This window comes from Bombus flavifrons, chromosome 16, assembly GCF_040668555.2.
Source record: "Bombus flavifrons isolate JBK064 chromosome 16, iyBomFlav1_principal, whole genome shotgun sequence".
In the NCBI taxonomy this organism is placed as follows: domain Eukaryota; kingdom Metazoa; phylum Arthropoda; class Insecta; order Hymenoptera; family Apidae; genus Bombus; species Bombus flavifrons.
In genome coordinates this window covers 7078377-7101870 of record NC_138457.1, presented here as the reverse complement: position 1 = coordinate 7101870, position 23494 = coordinate 7078377, and the positions used below count along the sequence as shown (strand labels likewise).

At 34.6% G+C, this 23494-nt stretch overlaps 1 protein-coding gene and 2 long non-coding RNA genes across 38 annotated transcripts in view; 2 read left to right on the top strand and 1 right to left on the bottom strand.

Moving 5' to 3' along the window:
• Positions 1-23492, top strand: part of lap (phosphatidylinositol-binding clathrin assembly protein lap) — a 32251-nt gene extending 8759 nt beyond the window's left edge. Inside the window, exons 1-20 of one of the 34 annotated variants that reach the window (XM_069130333.1) lie at positions 5345-5435; positions 5517-5645; positions 6015-6157; positions 7194-7269; positions 8279-8290; positions 8975-9077; positions 9162-9370; positions 9443-9549; positions 9633-9674; positions 9768-9862; positions 11439-11607; positions 12022-12150; positions 12287-12416; positions 12612-12698; positions 13840-14556; positions 16000-16183; positions 16253-16361; positions 17112-17174; positions 17899-18159; positions 18996-23492. In XM_069130333.1, coding sequence (XP_068986434.1) covers positions 5360-5435; positions 5517-5645; positions 6015-6157; positions 7194-7269; positions 8279-8290; positions 8975-9077; positions 9162-9370; positions 9443-9549; positions 9633-9674; positions 9768-9862; positions 11439-11607; positions 12022-12150; positions 12287-12416; positions 12612-12698; positions 13840-14556; positions 16000-16183; positions 16253-16361; positions 17112-17174; positions 17899-18150 — 2832 coding nt within the window. In that variant the 5' untranslated portion in view covers positions 5345-5359 and the 3' untranslated portion in view covers positions 18151-18159; positions 18996-23492. Of the gene's footprint in view, positions 1-5344; positions 5436-5516; positions 5646-6014; positions 6158-7193; positions 7270-8203; positions 8291-8974; positions 9078-9161; positions 9371-9442; positions 9550-9632; positions 9675-9767; positions 9863-11438; positions 11608-12021; positions 12151-12286; positions 12417-12611; positions 12699-13839; positions 14557-15999; positions 16184-16252; positions 16362-17111; positions 17175-17898; positions 18160-18995 lie in introns of those variants that run through there. The other 33 variants (XM_069130339.1, XM_069130338.1, XM_069130334.1 and 30 more) reach the window with 33 other exon arrangements.
• On the top strand, positions 1031-3888 carry LOC138188134 (uncharacterized). Of its 2 annotated transcripts, XR_011175374.1 has the most exons (4): positions 1031-1516; positions 1581-1810; positions 2265-2579; positions 2648-3888. It is a non-coding gene; the product is annotated as an uncharacterized LOC138188134 (long non-coding RNA). The 2 variants fall into 2 exon arrangements; XR_011175373.1 differs by having other exon boundaries at positions 1581-2579.
• Positions 10786-11443, bottom strand: LOC138188506 (uncharacterized). 2 transcript variants are annotated; one of them, XR_011175517.1, is made up of 2 exons: positions 11174-11443; positions 10786-11098 (listed from the first exon to the last, which is right to left on the bottom strand). It is a non-coding gene; the product is annotated as an uncharacterized LOC138188506 (long non-coding RNA). The 2 variants fall into 2 exon arrangements; XR_011175518.1 differs by having other exon boundaries at positions 11236-11443.
• Positions 23493-23494: the final 2 nt, after the last annotated feature.

Here is a 23494-nt window from a genome sequence, read left to right as displayed (position 1 = left end):
CTTCAAGATTATATTTGCATTTTAGATATTAAATAATTTATAGTTATGCAATTCAGTAACTTCTTCCAATTTTCACTACATATTTGATGCTACTCTTTTTTGATAAAATAAGGAAAATGATTTTAAATTTATGTTCTTTTGCTTTATTATCTTTGACTATTTAATGGTCGGAATTTATTAAAAAAAAATTAGGTCAGGTTAGGTTAGGTCAGATTATGTTGCGTTAGATTAGGTTAGATTTGGGCCAACAATTCTTTAAACGTAACGAGGTTACATACTTTCGTTCATTCAAACGCGCGTTTAAATAAATTTACTAAAACTTAACCCAACCTTCTTTGGTAAACGTTAAACATTATGTGAATTAAACTCAAAAACTAGCATAAGTACATCTAAAATACATCTTTATTTAGTTTGACGAAATACGGAAGAAATTTTAAAATTTGACTCTTCCTAAATAAAATAATAAAACGTAGGTTCACTTCTCGAGCTCCCTACCCATTGAAATTTCGTATTTTGATGATAAAGAAAAGCTTAAAAAAAAAAAAGAGAATTACATGATAATTAGGGAAAGTCTATATATAAACCGCATAGTTATCAATCATTGTTCTTTCACAAGTTGCACAATCTGGACCCCAGTCCATAGCTAACCAAAAAAACATCTTAGATAATAAAATTAAAATCAAAAGTAATACGTATAAGAATAAGAAATTTTCTCTTGGCGTAGTAAAACCAGTAATGCAATTACTGGCATGATTTCTTTTCCTGATTATAGCTAACCTCGCCTTCCTTCAAGAAAAGTCGATTATCAACGGCTCAGCCTGCTTTTTCCTAGGGAGAAAGGGGGATCTTAATTATTACGTCATGATTTATGCAATTTGTTAATAGAAGCTTCTTACGTAATTTTAACGTGATGAATATATATTTACGGAGATCCCCGTGGTCGCTATCGTGGTCGTCGTTAATCATACCGTCGTTCAGAAATTGAGAAACGAGAAATTAAGGTGATTCGCACCAGTCGTGGGGTTTCTTACTTGTCACTAAACTGGGGATTTTTATACGTTTATAGGGAATTTAATTTAAGACTACTTTTATCCTTAAAAACGAATTTTCCGATAAATTGCTGTTCATTCACCCGGGATAAAATCATTCATTATGGGAAAGACAGTTTACGTAATTCTCTTAATTCGATACGTAAACGTGCAGCAATGGAAAGTGCCTATGATAATCTATTCGAAGACACGTCAAGTCGTATAATTTATCTGCAAAGTGTAATTTGCTCGCGGGCATTGTACGACCAACAGTCTCGAAGATATCTACCATCGATATTTCCTGTGTCTCTTCGCACGCTCCTTTTCCTTCTTGGATAATATTCATTGTCCTTCGGACAGTTCCATTTCCAATTCCTGCAATTATACGCTGGATGTCGTGATTGGATTGGACTGCACTACTGTCGCCGTTTTCTACGTAATTCCTGGCAGCGTGGTTATTAAAATTATGGAAGACCACCCGTTCTAAAGTAACTTTTATCAAAAATATTTCGTATAAATAGAATACAAATTATCGTTCGAATTTTATTGCAGAAACGATCACCGACGTTCCTGGAAACAAGATTGTACTATACTTTCTAATTATAGCAAGACGGCAAAAGGATAAGAGATATACATAAATGGAAACCACTGGAATTTTCTTTCTCATTATATGGGATTTATAAATTTATGAATAAAACTGAAGAAATACGTTGTTACTACTAACACGGATTTTTATCCGATTATTTGGAATATCTGGAAACACAGGAATACAGAGAAATCGCGTAATATGTACAAATGTATCGTGTGCTTGATGCAAGAAGTGGCATTGTCGTATTTTTGCAAAATTGAGTTAAGCCCGGTATTGAGTTTCTAAGCGATTATATTTTATACAAAAAAAAAACGATAGTTTCAAATTCTATCTAGGAATCACTATAATGGCATTTGTTGAAAATTTTTCATAAAATAAACTATCTGCTAAAAATACCAAAGTCAACATAAAAAGCACGAATAGCATAAGCTTTAAAATTGTCTCTTTTTGTATTAGAAAAGAAATTTGAAACAGCAGAAACTTTTCTGTCGGATATTATTTGAACATGTATTTTTTAATGTATGTTTAAGTGTTAACATCTTAACTTCATAAATACTGACGTTGGTACTTCTTGCAACAAGCCACAAATATAGAATATCCATAGTACTCATTATGATATTTAATAAGTAATGGAAATCTCTGTTTAGGTTCCATTTTTTCATTTGTCACCATGAAAATTTGCATAAATATCCGTCAGCCTAACGATCATCATAATCGAGTCTCATTAGAATACTACTAAAATTTCAAAATGTTTCATACTTCATATGAACCAGCCTACTAATTCATACAGTTGAGGACAAAGCTAAGTTTCTATTCTTCTAATTTTCTATTTTTATTCTCCAACTGTGGACTAGATTATCCAAAATATGTATTTGTATCGTCGTTGGAAATATGAAACGTATCAGGAGCCGACAGAAAGTTTGTAAAACGGAATGCGAGAAATAGAATGATGCAAGGTCGAGGTAACCAGATGTTCCTATTTTGCAATATATGAAAGTTTGTTCATTTTGATAATCCTCGCTTGTTGCAGCTATCGTCTTACCAAAACATGTTATCGGTGACGCCCCCCATTCGAGTCTGGACTCTCGGGAGAAACATCTCAGCATGCACACCCCTTCAACTTCCAGATAAATTCCGATAATGATTGCGTTCTTCGCTACATTTAACGACCAATCTCCCGTTCTTCTCAACAACTGTTCGATTCATCAAGTTCCCTCTGTTCCAACGGCTATAAACATGTTGTCCATCAACGATATCCGCCACAATGTGCTTCTCGTTGTTTATTTATAAAGTCAGTTCGAAAACAAGAGGCGGAATGGGTCTCTTTCTATCGATTTTTATTCGAGGCTGTGCATACATGGCAAGCTTTCCTTCCTAAGCAATTGCAAGATACTTGTAGATACTATTTTGGTAACTTAAAACGTGCTAAGCATATTATATTAAAAAAATTGTTAGCGAAATTTAGGAAAGATCCATCGAGAATTTGAATTTTTGCCATCTGTAACTTCGTCAGTCTCTCTTACAAAAATTTCTTATCTTTTATCGAAAATTAATTCTTTCAAATAGCTTTTACAAGCTTCTAAAGTATTTCATTTCTTGTTTGTGTCTTCTGAATAAGTTTTATAAAGACTAGAACAAATAACGTTGAAATTGCGCTATGTTCAGTAACTCGAGATAAATAGAAATGAAAGTGAACATTCCATGACTCAAAATTTCCTGGATGTATGAGGTTAAGTGTTCATCTCATTGAAGAAAAGAAACCTATTTTATTATCAAATTTTCAGTTCGATTCTCTAAAGATAGTATTCGTATATTTGAATGTTTTATTATTTGATAAAAATCTATAATAGAAATTAACGAACTTTTGGACAACCCGATACTTAAACAGGTGTCTTTGGAAATACTTCTGAACAAATTTAAAAGAATTTTGTCAACCATAGGACTTAATTGAGATGAATTAGGAAGAATTTCATAACTTCTATTCTGTATTTGCCTTACATATTGGTTAGTTCAAGTGTAGCTTTTTTCCTGGTCTGTAGAGAACAGATAAACAGTCGTGGAACCTGATATCGCAAGTAGGTAGCGGTGCCTCTTCAAAACCTTGGACAAAGATAAGTCTTGTTTCCTCTTTCCTTTAATCTTCTCGCGTTTTGCTAAATCCATTCAAATTGAATCTGTAACTATTCCTCTAACATGATTTCTATTTCAGGGAGCCACCTGTTTCCTTTCTAATCCAATTCGAAGATTCCTAACCTATATTTTGACTATTTTCTGGGGTGGCGGGGGAGGGGGTTATAAGTGAGAAGAATTAGCTCTGCAGAGAAGCACTTGTTATTAGACTGTAATTATATTTCTGCAAATTCATATTTTTATAAAAACAAGTAAGGGTGGTGTACTTACTAAATATAATATATGCATATTGTGTGCATTTTTTCACTTTTGAATTTCTCATATATACATAAGAATTCGTAGTTTATAGTAAATATTGTATTAGGTTGTCCCAAAGGTTTCTTTCATTTTGTAAGAAAATAATAAATGCACAACATTCTTTGTTTATATTATTTTATTGAATTTTATTATTCCAATAGAACAAAATGGATCATAATATTCTATAATATTATTATTAGAAGAAGAATATTCTTTAAAATATTTTATAATATTTTGATATTCTACATATAACATTTTAAAGTGTAATGTAAGATCAGATGTCAGAATTTGGATATACTATTAGAATCTTAGGAAAAAGGCAGGGAAGAAATAAAATTGATTTGCACTGTTAGAATCATAAGGAAAAGACTGCAGTGTAGAAAATATTAGCGCATTTATCATGTCGAAGATCTCACTTATACTCCTTAGCCTGCCAGATTGTTACCAGATTGTTACATGTACAATACATATAGACGAATGGCGTCGGTTGCACTTGTTACACCACTGGCAGAATGCAAACAGTAAACACTAAACTGCGTGGTTTGTGCCTTTTATAAATAGCAAAGAGCACTACTCAATGGAGACGGCTTGCGGTCTGTATTCGAGAGTACATTATTAGAAAAGAAGAAGCGTGACAAGGTCGAGCACTTGCCGAGACATGTTTTCCGTTTTGGCAACGGCTACGTTGGACTTTTATTCGTTGAAAACAAACAAAGAATTTCACGCGAAAGATCACGTCCAGCACTTCTGCGCTCTCAGATTACATAAAATCTAATCTAAACAATGATAAAAGTTGTGTAAGACGTTCGAAGACCTTTTACAACGCCGGAGAAAACAGAAAGTAATTGAAGCGGAAGATTTCGACGAGGGAAGGAACGCACGTGGTGTGCTCGATATTCTTAGAAGTCGGTTGCAAAACCGCTTGGCGATCTATAGCCCTTTGTCGGCCACTATACCTTCTTTCTTATACCTTCTAATTGTTATTGTGCCATTGGAAACCATCATAAAATGCGTTCTTGCCGATACGGACGTAGGGTTTTAATTTTAGATCCTTTGCTTCCATACCAAGTGGTGGAACGGCGTCTTCTAGGAAAGATATTTCAGTTCAAATAAACGGATCGTTCCATTCCGTGTTTAGAGAATGAATGGGACGGGGAGACGCGGTTGGAAGCCATGAATCATTCGCGGAAAACTAGTTCTATGCTCTGTTCCGTGTTTCTTTACACAGATCCTATATACATGGGTAATGTAAAATAGAATAAGTGTCTCTTTCGTTTGAAGGTCAGTTTCTCGACCACGAGATTTTTCATCTGCTATGGTAGAAAACAACGGTTCGATCAATAGCGTGGCCTGTCGGGATGAGAAAGAAACGATAGTACTCTGTCGAGATGGTAGATAGCCCTTGATGGTTTCACTGGAAACGGCTTGGAAGAGATAATGACTAATCTTGGTCTTCTTTTAATTGCTACTAGTCCCGAGAACAATGAGAAAGCTTATGGGTGGTCGTCCTCTCAGGGGAGAAGTAAAAGAAAATCCTTGGTTTACTATTTATGAAGATTCTTTATCACGTCATCTTCTCTACCTTACACAACTTTACTATGGTGTACATATATTGTGTCTATACTTCTAACATGAAGAAGAAATTATCCTCATTGAACTAAACTAAAAAAAGAAAAGAAAAAAGGGAGTCGATCTTCTTATTTGTATAAGTTCAATTTTCTCAAAAATGAAGCGTTGTACGAAAAAATATTTTTGCCTTATTTTTTCACATAGAATCCCATCTTTCACCATTCTTGAGGCGTTCTGTATAATAAATTACTGTAATACATTATTGTAAATATATATTATTATAATTAATACTAATGTATTTTGAATAAGTATTAAAAGTAGAGAAAGTAATTTTACTAGAAAAGGAGAAAGAAATTCGTGACTATAAATAATTGGAGACTACTCGTTATTCTTTGTTTCAGATTTGGTGCGGTGCACGAACGAACCCAACGTGTCGATACCTCAACTGGCGAATCTGTTGATAGAACGGTCGCAGAACACGAACTGGACGGTCGTTTTTAAAGCTCTGATCACGGTGCACCATATGCTTTGTTACGGCAATGAGGTAAAGGCCCCGTATCTGCAATGCAGAACAGGATTCAGGAGTACCTACCCATGAGTGGCTCTCTCGATAAAGTGACTTCTCAAAAGCAATCAGACGAACTTTCTTTCCCTTTGCCTCTTGATAAATGCCAATTTAGGAACGATATGGTAGTGAATATCTGATTACTTAATTGTAAAACACGAAAAACAATTGTACTTCCATATTCTTTTTAATTGGCTCTCCATTATGATGATTTTCTGTTACTTGAATATTATGCTTTATCTTATTCTTAAAGTTCACTGAATTTATGATAACATTTTATACTCTGATAAATTGAATAAATGTTTAAAATCACTTAGCTTTTAACGTCCCAATAACCTATTAAATATATTTATGTATTTAATATACTTAATATAAACATAATATTGTTTGCAATTTTTAAGGTTAAATTGGAAAGAACTGTTAGCATGGAATTTTTAATTGACAACATGGAATAGAATGTTTGGAGTATTATTTACATTTGTCGAGAGGTTGTCTAACTCATTTTAGTTCAGTAATGAGTTGAAGAGGGGAAGTGTCGTCGCCCTTGCCAGTCGCCTGTGCGTGAATGTGCACGGGGTCGAATAGCATGAGTCCGTGACCAGAGTCTAACATTTACGGTTTGCACATGCAATTCAATAGAACAGCAACTGTAACATAGTCATTTCCTTGGACAGAGCCACAACGGCGACAATAATTCTAGTAATGCGAGCAACGATCTGTTTTAAAATATTGCATACATCGTTCGCCATAATTCGTCATGGAACTTTAATAGGATATACTTATTCAATTTTTTAATTATTTCTATTATCTTAATAATTTTCTTAGAAATTATTAAATATAAGGAATTATAAAAATTGTATGTCTCTTTTGAAATAAAATTAGTTGGTTATTTTAACTTATGTATATTGTTAAGAGATGAACAAAATGTACATAACAAAAAAAATATATATATATGTATATATCAGGTGATCCTAAAAAAAAAAAACTTACAAGTGCAATGACCTTTCTGTTGCAGAGGTTTACACAGTATCTGGCGTCCAGTAACAGCACGTTTCAACTCAGTAATTTTCTCGATAAAAGCGGCGTTCAAGGTGACCACAATGTTTAAAAGAATCTTCTTGCATTAACTTGTGCCGAGTGGTTCAATTAGATGGTCGATTCCGGTCATCTCCCTATCAATGTTCATTGCTCCTTATTCTTTTTATCTTAACGGTGATTTTAAATAAATTGTAGTATTTTATTTAAAACGGTTAAATCTCTTTAAAAAAGACGTTGCAGTATAAAGTATGAATATTAACAAAGAAATGAATAAGAATTAAATGGAAGTTTGCAAAAGCTGTGAAATACAACTTTTGAATTATGTTAATACAAGAATGATGAGATGTAAAAAATTATGGGAGAATTATTCGAATTACAGATATTTTAGAAAAATTTTTAATTGAATTGAATTTTAGCTATATACATTAACCGAATGATAATCGCTAAAATAGCTATTAACGAGTGAATTTGATTAATTGATAATTGTATGATTTACTTCAAAATTGCAGGGGATTAATTTGATAAATTAAAATCGCGTTAGACAGTGATTTAATTGAACCATTATCCAGGTAGCATGAAATTATTTTTGTTGTTGCTTTCGTCTTATACAATCTGTATACTATATAATCTATTAACAACTTTACCAAGAAGTAAAAAAGATACATCCAAATGCAGCATGCACGCGAGCACATTTGCACATAAAAATAGTCTCATAAACTTTAGCGATTCAACACCTTAATTGCAATATTTTATTTTAAAACATAATAAAAGATTTCTTCACTCCTTCAAAAGGATTGAAAATGTGAAAGCTAATTTTCAGCTAAAGTATTAACATAATTAATATCAAGATATTGTCAAAATCGAATAACTAGTTATATGTATACATATAGTTAAGGTATAACTGTTTCTAACAATACCATCACTTTTATTCTGGAATCAACAATTTAATAATAAGTTCTTCCTGGCTAACTTCCTACCATTATGCAGCTATGTATGCGTATCTGGCATTCATCTATGATTTACTAACCTGGAACTAATTTTCTCTCTATTTGGGCACAGCAGGAGCTCGTATTGGTGAGTTAAAATATCTTTCGATTTCCTTTCTCTGTGAATGTTCTTTCTGTATTACTATCCCTAACGATAACTTAATATTCTGTTTAACACTTGGCAAACAAATTGGATAATACAAGAATTTTTACCAAATTTTAATCCTGAATAAAATTAACAATTAGTCTAATTGCTAGTTACTATTTATTGATGATGTTAAACTGTACAACAGGAAATTGAAAAATTGTATCTTCCGTATTCCAGACCATTATTTAAAATTTATGATGCCAGTTGGGTGATTAAGTATCATGCAATAAATTCCCTAAGGAAATCAACATTCTACTTGTGATTTCTAGCACTAATTAAATTGACATCATCACACATTTCTCCTGAAATATGCGTTCAGGTTTCATGTAGGAGGTGAAGATGAATGTGTTCATAATTTGCGTGTCGCACACATTTTTCACGTTACAGACTGAAAGCGTGTCAAGATCGATAATTCTAACAAAGTCTATGCCCGCTTTCATTTGCATGTACTGAAATTTTTGCACTTGTACAATTTCAATTTTCAGTTCATCTTACCTCCTTTGGGAAAAGACTGGATGTTTATTTGTTTTATTAACTGTATCCTGAAGTTTCTTTGGATTCTTGTATAACAATATGCATGAAGGATAAATTTATCTTCTAAACTGATCTTTTTTCTGTCATTAGGCTATGACATGTCACCATTTATTAGGAGATATGCGAAGTACCTCAATGAGAAGGCTCTTTCTTACAGGACCGTAGCGTTTGACTTTTGCAAGGTGAAAAGAGGGTAAGCGATCAACTTTGATTAATAAAAATGAAAGAAAGCTACTTGTACTTGTAGCAAATGATTTATTTTAAAATTGTGTTTTAGGAAGGACGACCGTACTTTGCGCACAATGAACGCTGAGAAATTGTTGAAAACCTTGCCAGTTTTACAGTCACAGTTGGATGCTCTATTGGAGTTCGATTGCACCGCTAATGATCTCACCAACGGTGTCATAAACATGGCTTTCATGCTCCTTTTCCGGGATCTGATTAGATTGTTTGCCTGTTACAATGATGGCATTATTAACTTACTAGGTAGTATACTTACAATTTAATATTTTCTGTCATCTTTTGAGAGAAATATTTAATTGTTGGTTCTAATTTTAGAAAAGTATTTTGATATGAATAAAAAGCAATGTCGCGAAGCTCTGGACTTGTACAAAAAGTTCCTCATACGAATGGATCGGGTGGGTGAATTTTTAAAGGTTGCCGAGGTAAGTTGAATTAGCTTTTACGTACGAATCGCATAATTACGCTCCAAAAATTTGTCGAGATTAATTTTTGTGCTTCTCCTTAGAACGTTGGCATTGATAAAGGAGACATACCTGATCTAACAAAGGTAAGAAATATAACTCAATTGGACTTAAATAGCGTAACGTTGAGTTCTATAAGAAAGTATATTTGTGAAATTTTGAAAATGGACATTTTTTAGGCCCCTAGTAGCTTACTGGATGCGTTAGAGCAACATCTTGCCTCCTTGGAAGGAAAGAAGGGATCTGCAGCAAACACTCCAACACAGTCTGCAAGGTGTGTTAATTATAATTCGTACAAACATATAAAGCCTATGTTAACGTTCAGAGTAGGATTAAATTCACTAATTCTAAGGAATATTTTGCGATTTGTCTGTTAACAAAATGTTATACAAGATACGCATATTGTATAAAAATGCTACGAATAAGGTATTTTCACTTGGAAAACAATATTTTCTATAGAATTATCATGGTTCAAGAAACACAATATCGCATATTTAGGCATCGAATCCTATCAGACTATTTCCTTTATTACTATTCTATTGCAAATTCAACGCAAAGATGCAAATCCCATTTATCATCCAATCGTTAATCATATTACTCTCCTCGCAAAATGTTTTGTAAATTGTAGGGTAAAAGGTAATGTTGGCGTTTCTTTTCTATTGCTTGAGAACGTGCGCTTCTTTTTTCGTTCAGGAGGATTCTTTACTTCTTTCCTTCGTTTCCTTCGTTCTTCATTGTCTTCTGTTTTGCGGGCTATAGTGTCAACTATGTTTGGTATCAGATCAGTTTGTTATTGCTTCTTATGATTTCTAGAGATTTTGTTCCAAGTCTTCCACGGAAATTTCACTTAGCTTACTGCTCAAGAGATTACATTTTATCATAGGCATTTTTTAAAATAGTTTATTGCTGATTATTGCACGATTATCTATGTTTCTGTTGATTCACGGTGTGATCACCATCTCGGTGATATATATATATATAATTTTTAACCACTTGCGGCGAGAGCGCTTAATAATATTTTAAATCTCGTTTTCAATATAAAATTAAGATACGGTATTTTCCAGATAAATGATCGCATTTTTTATTAAAATTTCTATCCTGATTAACCGATCATAAATAGATCAGTTTTTGGATCATTTATTCTGAGACTATTATGTTTTCTGTGTAATGAGCTACCAAAGTTCGTACAACAGTAACAACCTTTATAATCAACATTTATTTCCAATTAACACATTCTTTAAACAATAAAATAGCCAATTTTGAATATAAAATTAAAAGCTAGGTGATATTTTCTTGCACATATGTCGTCTGTATATAAGCGTGCGTACCGTAGCAGTAGCAAACGAGAAAGTGTGTGCGTGTGTGTCTTTTTTTTTCTTTTCCCTTCCTTCTTTTTCGTTTTTATTGTAAGACATGTTAGGTAGTATTACTCAACTTAATTGCTTGTGTGAGTTCATTTGAAAACGTACGTAGTGAAAAATATATATGTATAAAAAGAACACATTAATATCTGTGGATAAAAGAAGGAAAGTTAGCGTTACGCATGTACAATAATTATATATTTATGGAGCATATCTGTATGTACGTTTGGGTGAAAGAGCACTGAGTAGCTGAATTTTTACACATCGTTGTTATCTTTATACGTACTACACTGTTTCTTTTTTTTTTCTTTGTCTTCTCCTTTGTTTTCAATGATCAACGTTCCTTTTCGCTCCTTTTTCGCTCCTTTTTCGCTCCTACGGCCACACTTATCTTCGCTGCTGAAAATGGCTTTTCTTCCTTTTTTCCTCCTGTGTGAATCCACACCACTCCATCGACACACATCCATCGCCCAATCATTACCCGAGCAGCAATAGAACGAATGTAAAGTCGGGAGTGTCCGCCCTGTCTTCCACCAGTACTGCGTTTGGAACAGCAGCCAGTAATAATCGCCTTGACCACGCCGGAAATGGACATATCGATGAAGCACTGCGGCAGCAAGCCCTCGCGGAAGAGGAGGCTGCTATGAATCAGTACAAGGTACTGAAAGATTTTTTATTTGAAGACCACATGTGAAACACGTGATAAGTCACGTTTCCTGTCTTTTATAGAAGAGCAATTTTATAATTCAATACGTTGTCAACCAATTCCACTTCAAAACTACCTTTTCATTTGATAATCCTCTTGAACATTTCAAAGATATTAAAGATATTAATTATCTTAATATATAACACGATATAATATCGTGTTATTCTCTTCTTCAGCTATTTCATATTAAAATACTTCTTTTTAACTACCAAGTGTTATAAAAGTCATAAAAACCAACAATTTTATATGGATTTACCATATTTTTCCATGTGGTCTTCATTTATTGTAGTTAGATTGTAAGACTAAGGGGCTCAGTTATTATAAAAAACCATTGGTTCCATAGCTGACCCGATTCCCTTATTCTAGGCGAAAGTGCAATCCCCATCAAGCGGACCTAGTACGAATCCATTCCTCAGTTCACCGACCAACAACGCTAATCAACCAATAGTAGATCTATTCAGTTCACCATCAACGACAACGGCAGCTGAAAGTCAGGTAACTAGGAACTTTCCTCTTTTTAGAATACATAATGTCTTATTATATTATAATAATATAATAAGAATATGTTTAGAATACATAATACTTTGCCTCCATGATAATTTCTTTATAAATTACATTTTGTTGTTTTCAGCCGCAAAAAGCGTCAGACGATTTGCTCCAATTAGCAGGGAATCCTTTCGCGGATATGTTCGGAGCGCCACAGCCTGCAACTGCATCGACCACACAAACGCAGAACAATATGTGGATGACTAACGGTAACGGTAAATATGAGTATTTTATTTTATGTAATTTAATTAATTATGTTATTATTGTATCTTATAATAGCACAAAAACGATACTAAACCTTTTATTCTCTTTTATTTATTATCACTGTACATTTTTCTTTGGCGATTATTGTACGATGATTATGTTCTTTATGTTATTTCATCGGTCTGTTTTTATTTTTTGATTTGTAGGTTTCGCCGCAGTGCCCCCAGCAAATAATAACTTTGTTACAGATAACAGTTTCTCTTCCGTATTTGGTAATCAAGACTCGAAATCTGGTGAGTACTTGATTCGACCTATCTCATTGGTTTACGAGATAAAGATTTTTAATCTCTCACTTATCAAGTTAAATGCACTGTATCTTCTTTTTTCACATTCACACTGTACATGTATATATTCATCTCTTTTTATGGTGAAGGATTTCTTGCTTCAGATTTTGTATCGTACCTTTGCATCTTACTAAATCGTTTAGATTCATTAACGATGCCTGAGCAAGTTAATCCTAAAAGAAGGTTGTAGCAATATGCCAAGAACAATTCGATTAAATTGAATCTTTGGATACAGTGAGTAGTTTTTATTTTGTGATCAATCTCAAAATGAATTTTTTAAAAAGCTTTGGGGTTAACCTCTCAAGTATCATAGTATTGCTAATGTAATAAGAGGCATTGTTATTTAAAGAATATGAAAACTATGGAGAAGGAGTACAATAAATCATATTCCTGCTTTTTACACGAAAGCAGTTTTAACATTTAGTATACTTCCATGTTACCAAAATTGTCTTTTCATTTGGTTCTGGAGTTACGCATGTGTTTTTCATTCCTTTCAAAATTTTCGAAATACTCCTCATTGTAACATAAAAGTATTTTGCAGATATGAAAATGTTGCTTCTCTTAATAATTACAATTTTTAGCTCCCATAAAACTTTGTCAACTTATTAGATACTTTTAAAGGATTAACATCTTTGAAACTAACAGATTGTTTTAATTTTCAATCATGCTATATTAACATTCTCCTGTTTGATCATAAAGTGGCATTAAAATTAGAAATTCATCAAAATTGTGCTTGTCGTGTTTCTTACCTGTGATCTTCATATGCGAATAACGACCATGCTTCTTACTACAGATCCATAGACTACACGATGTAACAATAAAGTTTACCTTTTCATACAAAATTCAACAAGCTTTCATTGAGAAATATATCAGAGTATTCTATTAATCGGCCCGATTCAAGAACTTTATTGTAAGGCACGTGTACAATCACCTATAGTATCATCTTCAATGCAGCGTGCACGTGTTAGGACAAGGCACGACAAGTAATGTAGTCAGAAAGCATATCAGACCCTCGCGAGTAATATGCAATTAACCCCGCATTGAGAAAGTGAAAACGCTAATAATCGATGCACCTTGATTTCTGCGCAAGCTGGTGCTCCAGGAACGGCCGGATCCGTACCAAATCCTTTTATGTCCGACTTCCCTTCCCTTGGTTCCCAGTCAACGCAGTCAAACGCAGCCGCTTTCGGTCTCTTCGAGCAGAGTGCCGCAAACGTTGCCGCTAATGTGAGCGGTGGCGATGGCCAGCAACAAGGGCAAATCGGCGGAGACCTGTTCAGTGCTGGCGGCCAGGCAGATCTCTTTGGGGGCGACTCTGCAGTGCTCAGGACCGCGGAGGGTGTCGCTGGGGACGCCGCCGCGGAGGCGGCATCCTCTGTGACTCTGACCTCCGGTAAGTCCACTGCCACGCCGCCACCCAGACCGCCGCCTCCCGCGACAGCGATGAACGGTACACCTAGACCAACCTCGCCTACAATGTCCGGAGCGGCAGCTGGGAAACTATCCGCCGGAACGTCGAGTACCACCGCCGCCGCTCCAAGTAAGAGCGCGTTCGACGATCTGAATGATAGCATTCGTATGGCACTGGGCGGGTCTCCGTCAAGACCGGCACCTATATCTCAACAACTACCAACCGCCGCGCAACAAGCACAGCAACCTCTGCAGCAGGGTTTTGGCATGTTCGATATGGCTGCGAATATGGCTGCCACCGGGCAACCGGTCATGCCTGGAGGGCCGATGGTCGGCTACGGTATCCCAACCCAAGTCCCGGCGGGGTACGGTTCTCCGGCTAAGCAGCCGACCTCAGGTGACGGGAATGTATAGATGACTATCATCAGTTTGCATGTCAGAGGAATCAGTAATGCTTTCCAGTGGCCCTCATGAGCCTGTGTACTCTTGTGTACCTTATGATTAACTCTTTCACGCCAGATGTTACATATAAGCAATGTTGTACTTTAAAATGAAGACTACAGAAAAGCATGATAAGGTGAAATTCTATCTTTATAATATTTGTACAATTTTTTGTGGAATCTATATTTCATTATCAAGAATTTTCTATCAATATTGAATTTTACTAATTTTATGTACACTACCATCCACAAATAGTTGAACACCTGGCTTAAGTTGATCAAAAATTAATAATAATAATAAAATAATACTTTTGGAAGAATGATAGGTATAACGGGGTTGTGATAACTGCATCTAGTTTCATTAAAACTGGTTCTAATTTTAATAAGGTACATCTTCCTTATAAAGACAAAAAAGAATATTTTCTTAACGATTGATCAAAAAGATTTTTGCTTCTATAGCTTCCAAACATTTGGTTGTGAAAGGATTAATGTTTGCGATATTTCAGTGTAAAGAGGGGGATCTAGTAATTTAGAGATAATATAAAGAAGTGAACCAATCTTGCATTCTTAATGTTTTAGATTTATATAATGATATAATAATTCTGAAATAATATAGAGAGGGAAACCAAATTTGTAATACCAGTTTCAAATTTATCACAAAAGTACAAGCTCAGAGATATACAGCATTGGTGATTTGTGTATCTGTTTTTGGTTCGTGAAGTAGATTTTCATTGAGCTGTTCATAAAAGTTGATTATTTGATGCGTTTGTAATGCTTGAATGTGTACCTGCTGGTACTGGCATGATGTCTTTGGAAAATTTTTACAATTTATGTTTTTGGAGAATGTAGAGGTATATTGTAAGTACTACCTGAATTTACTATTTAATTACCAATGCATAATATATCCAATAGATTGTGTATATATTTGAAATATTCCTTTTTCTTTACATTTTTCTCCTACTATTTTTAATTTTTTGCAGTTGGATATTAATAAGTCGATATTTCAAATTAAGCTGCAAGGAATTAAATGGCTATATATTGTAGATTTATTCCATATAATACAATGATAAATGAATGTATATTACCTTTAGTCAAGATAATGATACACGTATTCGCACTGTATACTCTGTTAAAGTAAAAAGCATGGCTTTTCCAGAGTTATGTACTTGCAAATGTTATAAACTTCATATATAAAATTATAAGGGATATATTCTTTTATTTTATTATAATTTATCCCAGTTAATTGCAAGTAGTTCAATTTTACCATCTTGTTTATCAAAACCCATGCTTTTTTATGTTCAAAAGTTTGGTCCTTCTTTGTGTATCATTCAATGTGCAATAAGAACATGTAACCTTGGGTTATGCTTTATGGGGCTTTGGCTGATGTAGATGTTGCTTAGGTTTTGACAGTTTGGGCATGATGCTGATGCCTACCACTGTAGCTGGAGATAATAATATTTCAGCAGCAGGACAACAGCAGAATGCAACATCCACTGGCAAAGTCCTGACTGGAGATTTGGATAGCAGCCTTGCTAGTCTTGCTCAAAATCTGACAATCAACAAAAGTGCGCAGCAGCAAGTCAAGTAAGGTGTACAAAATTTTTTGACAGCTTGGTCTTGAAGACAGGAAAGTAGTATTTTTGTTTCTTTTAGGGGTATGCAATGGAATTCCCCCAAAAACGCTGCTAAAACTGGTGGCCCAGCTGGTGGGTGGACACCACAGCCTATGGCAGCTACGACTGGTGCTGGGTATCGCCCAATGGTGAGTTCAATGTGGTGACCAGTTCTCCAGTGCTATATCATTATCAGCACGCTGTTGTTGGACGTGATATCTTTGTTGTCAGAGTATCACGACCCCTACTATTCTTATATTACATGTCAGATATCTTTATCTACTCTCGCCATTTGTTACTGAATCACTATCAGCATGCTGTTTTTTATCGTTATAGGATTATTATTTATTGTACATAATTATCCTATAACCATGTCTAATAAATTATCTTCGTCTTCGGACTTGCGACACGATCTTGTTTAATTCGTTTTATATTTCTAAGCATAAATGTAGTCGATAAGCGAGTTTAATGTCAGGAAAACACTTGCGAGTAATTTACAACGTTTATATAACCGTAGATTATCGTAGCACGCTTGCTTTATCGCTCACTAAGCTTTCACATAATCAATGATTACGATAGATCCTTGTCCTTTTTAGTACTCTGAAACACTTAGCTCGGTTATCGTGTTGCACGTTTGGATGCACTGTGCATTATTTTATATTCAAGTATCGCTGTAACACTGAACACAATTATTGAAAGTTCACAAGATAAACATCTTAAATATAAATTACATTAGACTTCCTTTGAATTAAAATAAATTAGAATTGTAAAAAACGTTGACCACTTTAGTACAGGGTAAAGAGGAAATGAATATTAGAATATAGAAAACATATTCGTCGATCCATACACTTAGGTATACAATGCATGCATGGCATATGGCATGCTACCTGCTGTTACAGGGACAAGGAATGACGCAACTCCCTTCAACTGCTATGGGCTTCCCTCCCCACACTGCACCATTGGTAAGTTCCAGTTTCCATGGAATTAAATATGGTAAAAAAAAAAAAAAAAAGAAGTGAACTTATCGCTTGATCAAAGGTTTAACTTCACATTGCTGTACATAACAAATATTGTTACTAATTTGTTCCCTGAAAAAAAGTTATGCCATTAGATGATTATTGAATGTTTAAATATGACAAAATTTTTCTTTAGTAACTGATTGTAGAGGAATAGTTCATAGAATTTTGTAACCATTGTTCTTATAAATGTATATTATATCCTTAATATTTCCCTGCTTTGCATTTATTCATATGTGTGATGCACCTGAGTGTTTGATTTAAACTACTTTCTCTAGCAGAGTTGTAGGTTTTTCATAAGTATGTTGTTTGATTATTGCATATGAAATACCCTATTGTATAATAAACTCAATGCTACCTTCATAAATATCTATTGTACACTAGATTCAGATTTGTAAAAATGTAAATACACTACTTTTGCTGTTCCATATATCCACACATGTGTAAAGTGACACAAAACCTACAATGCAAACTAAAACGACCCAAATACAAAATACTAAAACGCAATGAGCTCCATATATATTGATCTGATTGAATATAAATGGTCAAATGTTGAAAGCATTGTTAACGAAGGGAAAACAATTACTGGAGATAGTTGGACTTGGAGTAGTAAGAATTCCAGAAGTACAGATACAGTGTATCTGACCAGTCGGCTTTCTGGTGTCCCTAGGGAATGCAAGGTGTGCCAATGGGCATGCAGGGCATGCAGGGCATGAGGCCAATGATGAGCACAATGCCTGGTGGTCCTGGTGGCATGATGGTCGCAGGAGGAACTGCATCAATGATGATGCCCAGCACAAATCCCATGATGAGTGCTAATCTTCAGCAGCAACCGCAGCCACAGCAGCAGCAACAACAATCCCAGGCTGTTCAACAGCCGCAAAATAATCAAGTCCAACTTGATCCATTTGGTGCCCTGTGAAGAGATTAGGTATCTATTTGCTATGCCCTTGTCATGAAGAGAAATGTCAGTGACAAAACTGTGAATTGTGATTGGAATTAAATAGACATTCTGGAAATTAAAAGGTCTTCTGATTTTTTACGGTGATACGTAACAAATTTTATCCACTAATTCACCTAATTGAATTCTTGGATTTTAATCAATTAGTTTGTAAATAAAATAGAAAAATAAGCCAAATGTATAGACTTGGTGATTTTATTCTAGAGAGTTTTTCTTAAGAAGGAACAAAGCTATGCATATCAGAGCATATTGTAATGAATTGTATCTGTATATGTTTGTGATTAATATATAATATAGCATGATTATGCGAATCTGTCCAAAGGCAGCTTTGTTTGTAAATGATTAACAGCTGTTGAACAGATTTCATTTTACACAAGATACTTGTATAACAATGCACAGTTCCATCTGAAGTACATACATAATTCCTATCAGGCTCATTTACTAATGGCACCGGTTTCTAGTTAACATTGTCTATCTGCACTCAGTCAACGATTCAATAACTTTACTCATAAAATGTAAAAATAAAGACAGCACATCAAAGGATTGCAATTTGATTATTAAATAGATACAGCATTTAGTAGCTTTTGGATAAGTGAAATGGTAATCAGTTAAGAAGGTATGAGGTAGCTTTTAATAGATACAAAAAGATATTGTATTATATAATATCATTCTTTATCAAACTTTATAATATTTATAAAAGACTAACTTAAGAAAACATGATCACATATCCAAGAATTACCATGTTTAATATTAGTAATGAGTTTGAATGTAACCTTCATATGACTAAAAATGATTTTTTCTTGCAGGAATTCTGATTGGAATCGAGCAAACGAAGCACCAACTTTGTAAATACCGTGTAATATGCCTAGGAAATGTGCCCTGCTTGCTCTTGTTATTCTATGTCATCCGTAACGAACCGGCCCGTCCTCACGAAGAAAAAAGGAGAAGAAGAAGAATATTGAAGTTTATCGTTGGATCGTTCTCCGGGAAACGCGACGGCGCCGACGGATTCTCATTAATATACATATTATATATATATATATTTCTACTGCTGATTGAGTATAATCGTATATACGGATTTACTCAGTTTACGGCGGTTGCCTTACAGAGATACGCGTAGTCTCAGTGTATACATACATATATATACATAGTCTTGCGGGACGACTAAAAGAAACAAAAGATAAAAAACGAAAAAAAAAAAAAATAGAGAGCTTAGGGACAGAGTTATGAAAAATGAAACATGAAAAATGAAAAAAAAAAGATTGTACGAGCCGTATTACGTTTAGAATTCCATGAGGTACGTGGATGCAACTATTCCGTATGAGTTGACTGTGATAGTATTGCATCGACATTGTAGTGTTTTCCAGTGATCGAAGGGAGAGCTGGAAGAAAATGAGGGAGAGCCTGAGAGAGCGTGTACATGTATATTTGAGAGCAAGAATGAATGGAAGGTTGAACGAAGAGACGGAGTTATTAATGAAAGTGTTTCGGTACAGGAGGTAGGAGGTCCAAAGTAGTTCCATACAAGCTTTATATATACTGGAACGTGTATCGAGTTTAACTGAGAATCATCTTTCCGTATAATATAGAAAGAGCAACTATGTTGGAGTTGGCTTTAAGTCATGTCGATTCTAAACGTACATACACATCGTGGAAAATTATACATAGTTGGCTGATGCATGATGTATCCATAGTAAAGATGTAAAGTACGTACGTATTTTGCGTATACATGTGCACACGCGCGCGCAATTGTGCAGGTGCATACGTACCCGACTATATTTCACAATTCGTGCGAGAAGATATAACGTTAAAAATATAAATATTATCTGAAAAAGAAAAATTATACATATAAATATAAATGTATGTGTATGTATATGGCGTAATCCTAATAATGGCGCACCCGTGTCGCTCTGTTTCATTTTTTCGTACTATCTTTACCGGTATATATTTTGATTTCGACTCAGGGCGCTGAAGCAGTTACGACGTATCCTTTATTAAAGTATTAAATACTAAACGATATACATATATATATATATATAGCGAACGAGAGTGAGATTGTGCGAGTGAAAGAGATATAAAATGGAATGTTAGGTGGTCTCACTAATGTTCTTTATCCGTATACCGTTCCGAACTGTCTTAATTAGGTAATTAAAACGAACTATATATACAAGTTAAGATTATGATACTCATGCGATAAATTATAATGAATGTAACACGCGGATCTACGATTCAGTATGGTACTATTAATATATAGTCAATAATTCCTGTTCTAAGGTCTAATTCGGGATTCATTTCATCCCCTTGGCGCGTGCAGCTACCTCCATGAACAATGTTTGCTATATATTACCGAATACATTATATAGTAATATAAATATCTTTGTTCCTGTCTGGAATTCGCGACACTCGAAGAGGCTGCACGAGATTCTAAGCGGAGAGAAAAAAAGCCCTGTAAATTGTACCAACTTCTTTTACTTTATTCCCCGTGGTGTTGCATCTGTAAACATTCTTTCTGGCTGATTCGAATGGCTTTGATTAGAGGAACACTGGTGTATAGGAACGGAAAGAGAACCTAGAGAAACTTGAAGTGAGACTTGAATGCTTCGCGGTCACTGGAACCTACCTATTTGATACTCATTCAATGACCACTATGATTTGTGAATTAGCAGCGATTTTCGCTTTATTTGGAGAAATTTCGAACGATGTAAAGCAAGCGCTGGTTTGTAAGATTCTACGAATTTTTACAAAAATTCGGTAAAACCATTTGACAAAATTGAAAAATATTCTTTAATCAATGAATTTATAAAACTACATTAGCAAATTGAGTAAAACATAGCTGTTTTCAGCACAAGAGGAGTTTCTTGATCAAGATCCCAATATTATGACTGCAGAAGAGAAGGTTGTAAGAAAGGAAGAGCGAATCAATGAGAATGTGAGAAAGTTTAGTTCAAAGCGTTGGACTTTGGGAGGTCAGGAGTGCACAGATGTTTCTTTCACATTGGACCACATGCATAAATCACATTCAAGATCCAAGAGGTACAAATTATACTTGTTAAAGTTTAGTACGACAAATGATTTCTCAAGTAATGAATCTCTTTGTTGAAGCGAGATTAAGAGGTTCCCAATTTTCTAAACGTGATTATTCAAGGAATTTGTGCACTCCTGATGCGAAGTTTGTGTCTGCGACTTATTTAACTTAGGTGTTCTTGTATAATATGGTTCTCGCAGTTGGCGGAAGTAATGGCCATAGGAGACTAGATCATAAAGTACATGTTCAATTAACGACTACAGATCATGCAAGAAGAAAACTGGTCACCATTAAGTTTAAAAGGGTGGTCTCTGTGTTGACATTCTGCGTAACCTTGGAAACTTTTCTTTCGTACAGTAGAACCTCGTTAATCCGAATTTCTTGTATAGAAAAAAACTTATTTCGAATTAGTAGAAATGAGGTTTGAATTAATGAGGTTTTATTTTCGGAGGAGGAACTGGTCCGAAGAAGTTCTTGAACAAAGTACACTGATAGGTAGAAAAGTTTTTTCGATTATATTTTCCTTAACTCTATTTGCAAAAGAAAGAGAGAAAGGAAAATATTTCTACAAAGAAACTTTTGAATCGTGACAAACGTGAAAGGAAATCTAAATCGAAATAGTTAAAGTGGAATATCCAATGGAGTTAGGGTTAACGAGGTCTCACTTCGCACAAAAGATGTGGAAACCATGATAATGCAGAACTTCGTTATTTCGGAATCGTCCAGAGTTGTCCAGATTAGTGAGATTGTACTATATTATCAACGAAAAGCGGAGGAGAAAGGAAATTGTAATTCTCTTTAGGCTTGAGAACAATGGAATAAATGTAAATTGATCTTTTTATACTACATGCTTTAGCTTTCTTTTCTTTTGTTCTGAAGAGGTTTGGTTGTACGATCGTGTAATGCGTTTAGAACAATGTTTTACATTGCAGTACACAAAAAACAAACGTTCGTGTAAACTTACTGGTGATCGAGTGTAACAGGACAATATTACATATACATATATAACACATATTTTATCGAGGATTATAGGGCAGTAGCGATCCATGTAACTCTCCCCTATAAGCTAGCGAAAGGCAAGGCGATATTCGGAGAGGGACAAAACGAGAAACGAACATTACTATATCAATATTTTTCATCGATCAGCCATTAACACGTTCAGTGTTATGAAACCCAAGAATGATCTCCTAACTTCCCTGTTCTTACTGCGTTCCAGCGTCGTGGAATGAATGTTGAACAACACATCATTAATGATCACTAATTGACTGACAAGGGTCCAGTAATATTGTGATTTGCAACTGGTAGAGTGGAGTCTGAGTGATACGTAGCTCAAAATGATACTCCAATGCTATGTAACTTAAGTATTGAGTGAATTTATAGTGTCCCCTCTTTTTTTTGTACCAATAATTACTTAATATTTCAATTATTTTGAGCAACGTAGTGGTAGTCAACAGAAGCTGTGTACTCTATCTTCAATCTCTAGCTAACGTTAGGTTAAATAGTCGCGGAATCTCTAGTAGACAGTAAGTTGAACTTATTGTCATTTAACTCTATTTCTCATTAATTTTCAAGTGTACAGCCTATTCCTGAATAGAGGTAAATATTTATATCCATGATTATTGTACATACAATTAGATACTTAGTTAGATGAATTGTACATATCATTAATTTCTTCTGCGAGAGTCCATTCTATCCGATTGTAAGTTGATGTTAATACAATGTTTAACTTATTTACCAGTAAATGTACGGGAATATAAGATTAGTCGAGGGCACTGAACGTGTTAAAGAGCGTTCTTGAGGGAAATCCTGTGTAAAGTCGCTAGCCTTTAGCGGAAATATTTTGTTTAACGAGAAAGTAAAATGAGAGAGAATGAGAGAGAGAGAAAGAGAGAGAGAGAACTAAAAGATTGGACGAGCTCGGCCGAATCGATATATCGGTAGCAAACTAGAGAGTCTATAGAAACACGGAGAGAACCCGCTATTTTTTCTGACATCATCTAATGGGAAAAAGGAAACCATAGTATGCCATATTATACATCTCGTTTTTCCGTTCTATCTTCTGTTAGGACGTCTCTCTTTAACGTAAGTAGTTATAATTGATGCGCGTGAAATTCAAAACGGAAGAAGTACACCGACTATAAAATATGTTAGTTGAGATGCTATTATTTACGGTTAATTTGTATTAATTGTCATTGATATCATTATGCGCTACGAATATGTTGTAAACGATTATTATGTAACACATGAATGGCGTTTAATAGAGTATTTATTGAAATTACT